The sequence below is a fragment of the Pinus tabuliformis genome, chromosome 6, assembly GCF_031772625.1.
Source record: "Pinus tabuliformis cultivar Carrire ecotype Pingquan chromosome 6, CPIR1, whole genome shotgun sequence".
Lineage (NCBI taxonomy): Eukaryota > Viridiplantae > Streptophyta > Pinopsida > Pinales > Pinaceae > Pinus > Pinus tabuliformis.
In genome coordinates, this window is record NC_142292.1 from 1,935,852,803 (window position 1) to 1,935,858,964 (window position 6,162).

Below are 6,162 nucleotides of genomic sequence, written 5' to 3' on the forward strand. Positions count from 1 at the left end.
AAATCCAGATAACTCAATACTAAACTTTATATTATTAAAACATTTGTACTAAGAAAAAGAATATAATACATAAAAACATTTAATACATAAAAACATTTATAAGAGATACTACCCGAATTTTTATAAATTTAAATTTTTATTTAAATTATAATATATACATTTTTTTAATATAATTAAAAATTTAATATATTGACAAAAATATTAAAATTTTATATTTAAGATTAAATGTATAAATTGTTTTGTTTTACTAGTTTCTAAGATTTTACCTCTAAAATGTTAAGGAGTGATAAATATGATATAATTATGCGTGAGACTAAGCTTTTATTTTTATAAAATAAAAAATATTGAGTCTTAAAAATAATATAAAAAGCAATATATATATATGCCGGCAAGGAATATGAACATGTGGCTTTTTTGCAAAGAGTTCCTTGAACAAAACATATATTCACATCCAATCCAAAAAGTCATGGGCTATGATTATTTTATATAGTTTAAAATAACTATTTCGCATGTTATTATGCATTGGTTAACACTTACAAGGAATATGAAATTTTTTTTTTCACCATTTTTTTACAAAACAGATACTCACATCTAATCCAAAAAACCATGGCGTATTATTATTTTATAGATTAAAAATAACTATTTCGCATGTTATTATCCATAGATAGTTAAGTGCCCCTTCCACTCAACTAAGACCTATAACAATGTTATTATGTATAATTAGTTAAGTGACCCTTCCACTTAGCTGATATAGGTAACAATGGAGAATCCCTAGATTTTGAAAATTGTTAAACTCTTAGTTTCATCATGTGCCAAAAACCATCCCTATAAACCTCATAACTTTGACTATTTCACTAAATAATATTTACTCTAAGAGAAACATATTTGATAATCATATATATCCAAAAAAAACTATGGGGTATTATTATTTTATAGATTAAAAATAACTATTTCACATGTTATTAGGTATAGTTAGTTAAGTGCCTCGTAATATTTCATTATAATACCAATATTATAAAAAAATTAATATAAACGTTAAACATATACAGATTTAAAAATCTAAAGAAAAATATTAAAATTTATCCATTGGAGATTTTTTATTTGAAAACAAACTTTGTTATAATATCATTCACTAATATCATGATTTTTCAATTCTATACATATACAAAAAAAGCCATAACCCACGATCCATTTAATAAAATTCAAAATCTCGAGGGGCGAAATAAATATGCCTATCTTCCTAATGGAGCTGGAGGATTGAAACGGAGTCTCCTGTTAAAAAGGAGTGTTCTCACGTCTGTTGTTGCGTGTGCATGTTCCACACAAAAGGAAGTGATTTTGAAGAGGGACTCGTCCCCCAAATCCAGACCGTCCCACGGATTGATTGGAATGGCGTTTAGCGGGTGCAGATAATACGACGCAGGGCGGTCGTCAACAAATATAACGCGATCCAGATCCCTTCCCACTACTGTCAGGTCTTTCACTCTCGTCACATCTCCAACTTTGCGGCAATGCCTTCTGGACAGTCGATGAGTGGGCGGAATTATACTACCACTGCCGTCAATGACGGGCAGAGAATCCAAGAGCCCATCCACCACAGCATCTGCATACACTCCGCATGCTGCAGTGAACACTACGATTTCGTACAATCCTGTGGCGCCCAGGCTCTGCAACAGTTGGTCCACCCCTGGCCTTTTCAACACGTACAATGGTCTCGCACAACTGTTAACCCTTATCGTAAAATCATAGCCGGCCGGCATGGGCTTTGCACTCGTATGCACCAGCGTTTGGTCTAAATCGAAGACCAGCGTTTTTCTGTTTGGATTTCCAGCTGCCATGGGAGGTAAAATACCTTCTCCATTGTGATTACAGACTGACTGCTGCCTGGGATTGTTAATTTCCATCTCGGTGAAGTAAGGAAGAAAGGCCCAATGATATTTAACAGATAAGTCAGAAATCATATAACAGATAAGTCAGATGACCAACCTTAGGGTTAACTCAGAAATGGATTTTGATTGAATAATAACGTTTACCTCTTTATAAAAGAAACTTCAAACGAGAAAAGTACGCCGACGCCTTTTCAGCCTATATCCGCTGTTTTAGTGCAGTTGTATTCGTTTAACACGAGTATTGAATTTGGCGACGGTAAACATGCAAACTAAGATAGGGATTGAGATTTTAAGTGCGGTTATCAAGTGTGAGATATTTATAGTTAACTTATTGTTTATTAAGGAATTTAGACTTCTGTGATCCATAACATTGTCTGGATATCTTTGGCAAAATCACATAATCAATCTTTTGTCGACGCGTTTCGAACCAACCAGTGTGGTTCATCGTCAGGACAAGTTGAAGAACTGATCAGGCTAAGCTTGATTAAATAGAGTGTGCAGAGACTCCAACGGCTATATTGCAACGGCTAATTTTGACCTGAGGATCAAAGTCAAACCCTTGATTTTTATTAATAGAAGCATTAATTATTATTAGTTAATTGAGTAATAAATATAATGGTCATTATATCATCATATTTATTAAATAACCTATATTTAATATTAACCCCAAATTATTTAAATTAAATCGTATTAAATTACTATTATTCCTAGAATTAAGTTACAATCGGTAAGTGTGTATTAATTTAATAATAACTGTTTAAACCCAAGGGGTCCAAAGGTAAACAAGAATTATTGGTCATTAATAAATAAGGTAAATTAAATATAAATAAGGTAAATTAAATATAAAGGTCATTAATAAATTAAATTTTTTCAAATAACCTAAATTTATTATTATTTAGATATAATAAATAGTATTAAATTACAAATATTCTTATAAAATAGTTACAATAGGTAACTGTGTAATACTTATTAAAATTCAGGGTCCAAAGGTGAACTAGATCTCCTCTAAATTTAAAACATTTTTATTAATTATGATAAGTTCATACACTAATTATGTTTATTAAATATTCTATATTTACTTAATAATTTTTATCTTATAAATAGTATTCTAGTTAAGTAAATACCATAATTAAAGCACATGTTAATCTAACCTAGTAATTTATATCCATTAAACAATCAATATTTATTACTAAAATTATTTACTTACAAGGTTTAAAAAAGGTTTATTTTAATTAAATACATATGAATTCAGTTAAAGGAAATAACTAGTTAAAAAACAAAGCAAGGTATCTGATCAAATTTTGAATTACCCCCTCGGATAGGATAAAAGCCATAATTGGCCCGAAACTACTAAAACCAAATTACTACCTCCTGCATTCCAAGACACACCCGCCAAGAACAGAAATTGAGGAGAGGGAAGATAGAAACCCTAAGACCTAACCAAAGGGGAAAGAGGAGGCTAGGAAGACAAGGCTGGGACCCAGCAACTGCTAATCTTCCAGCCATCATCCCTATTAAGATTGTTCGGCCTTTTCTCAATTTCCAGGGCCTCTCTAAATTTGCGATGGTGAAACTGCGCAACTTTGGCAATGACTTGAGCATCCTCTATACACACATGATGCATAGTCTTCCCCGCATGTTCAGCTAGGGCAGAGGACTTGGTTCTACCATGTCTTAAGTCAGCTGAATGCTCGCTAATACGTTGATTGATAGAGCGACCAGTTTCACCAATATAAGGGGTCCCACAGGAACATGGAATGACATATACGCCCTTCATGTCCTTAGGGTCAATAGGGTCTTTCACAGACCTGAGGGAGCTACGGATCGTGCGGAGAGGTCTAAAAGTTGCAGGCACATCGTACCTTCTTAGAACCCTCGCAATCCTATCTGTGGTCCCTTGGATGTAAGGAAGGTTCACACCCATGATATGGTCTTTAGGGACTCTTCGGATTGAAGGCTCCTTTTTGGCCCTGAGGAAGGCTTTTCGACCTAGGTGCCTATTGTAACCATTCTTCTCGAAAACATCAAGGAGATGAGCCTTCTCCGCTTCCAGGCTCTCCTCATCCGAAATTCTTACAGCACGCGTGGCAAGCGTGCTAAGAACCCCTAACTTCTGAGCGGGGAAATGATGCGAAGACGCATGCAAATATTGTTCAGTATGCGTCTTCTTTCTAAACACCTGATGAGAAAAGGAACCATCCACCTTCTTAGAGATGAGAACATCCAAGAACGGAAGACAACCATTATCTTCTTTTTCCATCGTGAATTTAATGGCGGTGGACTGGTTATTGAGGTGACTGAAGAAACGCTCCAGTTCATCAGGACCATGAGACCAGACAACACCAGTGTCATCAACAAATCTTTTCCAAAGCTTCGGTAATAGCCGGGAGGAGGCCAAAGCCTTAGACTCAAAATCCTCCATGAAGAGATTAGCGACGACAGGGGACAAGGGGGAGCCCATGGCAACTCCGCAAGTCTGCTCATAGAATTCTCCCTCGAAGCTGAAAAAGGTGGAGGTAAGGCAAAGCTCAACCAACTTAGCCGTATCCGGGTCAGTTAGCTTATTAATTACCTTCATGGCCTCATTGATAGGAATACAAGTATAAAGCGAGACCACGTCGAAACTTACCAGAATGTCCTCGGGCTCAAGCTTAATTTTCTTAAGATCCTCAATAAAAGAAGCTGAGTCTTTGACAAAGGACTCAGTCTGCCCAACCAAGGGTCTCAACTTTGCGGCGAGGAACTTGGCTAGGAGGTAAGTCGGACCACCAATGGTATTGACAATGGGTCTCAGGGGGACCCCATCCTTATGGATTTTAGGAAGACCATAAATCCTAGGAGTGATGGGGTTACCCTCAATAAGTTTCTGGGCTAGAGGAATCGTGGAATTGCACGACTTGATCGCAAGAGCGACCGCTCTGGAAACCTTTTTGAGGGGATTTTTCGAAAGCTTCTTATAACTCCCACTATTACACAGATGGTCCAGCATCTTAGATCTGTAATCTTTTCTATCCAGGATAACGGCAGCCCCACCTTTATCTGCTTTCAGAACCACAACGTCCCGATTTTCGTTCAAGCTCTTCAGAGCCTCGAACTCAGCCTTGCTAATATTGCTCCGGGGAGGTTTAGCCTTCCTTAGGGCAACGGCGCAATCCTGCCTAATTGTGTCTTTAATCTTATCAGGAAGGTTCTTAATGCCATACTCAACATCACAAATGATGTCTTCAACCGGGATTTTTCTGGGAGCTAAGGCAAAATTCAGACCTTTCCTTAAGAGACTAAAAACCGCGGGCTGGAAAGAAAAACTTGACAAATTAACCACCTTATTGTCTTGAGGGAAGGAACTCGACCCACCCACCGTCACACCCTTAATATCACCTTTACGATTAATACCATCTAATACTTTATTAAAAGGACCACCACTATTATTAAATCCCTTATTAAAATTACACCTCGGATTCTTTTTATTATTTATGTAAGGACCACTACTATTATTAAATCCCTCATTAAAATTACACCTCAGATTCTCTTTATTATTTATAATATTACAATTCTTATTTATATCATTACCATTATATAATGAAGCTTTATTATCATAATCACCATCGATAATGTCTTTATTATTTATAATATTACAATTCTTATTTATATCATTACCATTATATAATGCAGCTTTATTATCATAATCACCATCGATAATGTTACCATAATGTATATTTTTAATATTCATATTAACGTTAACACCTAAATCAATAACCCCTCCATTATTTATCGGATTATTAATAATGTTACACTTACATATTGCATCGTTATTATTGTAATTTTCATGATTTATAATACCGTATGGTTTATTATGGAAATTCGAATTATCGGAATCGTTGTTTATTATTATTTCTTTAATATAAGTTTGGTATTTTTTATATTATTAAAATATATTATTTATTTTTTTGAATTATTGAATTTTATTTATATATTGTATTATTGGTGGATATATTTAATGTATTCTTACACCACTGTAAGTAAGACCTTAGTTCTATTTGAGTTTTGTTCAGCATTTTAATTCTTTATGATTCTATACATATAAATTAATAATTTTATGAAGTTCTAGTTTTTATTAAGTTTTTTGAATTTCTAATTTTATAAATATAGATTAGTAATTTTATAGAGTTTATTTTAGCACTTTAACTTTTTCTATTTTATGATTCTATAAGTATAACTTCGTAATTTTATGAAGTCGAAGTTCTTAGACTTTTATAATTTTATAAGTATAGAT

At 34.2% G+C, this 6,162-nt stretch overlaps 1 protein-coding gene across 1 annotated transcript; it reads right to left on the reverse strand.

Moving 5' to 3' along the window:
* Window positions 1–1,232: 1,232 nt before the first annotated feature.
* Window positions 1,233–1,904, reverse strand: LOC149266938 (uncharacterized protein C2F7.02c-like). Its single transcript, XM_089409673.1, has one exon. It carries the CDS (start codon window positions 1,902–1,904, stop codon window positions 1,233–1,235), a length of 672 nt encoding a protein of 223 aa, XP_089265799.1.
* Between the last annotated feature and the right edge of the window lie 4,258 nt (window positions 1,905–6,162).

What these genes read in the sequence shown, in the direction of transcription:
- LOC149266938 (XM_089409673.1), bottom strand. Translation starts at nt 1,904, where the DNA reads ATGGAAATTAACAATCCCAGGCAGCAGTCAGTCTGTAATCACAATGGA.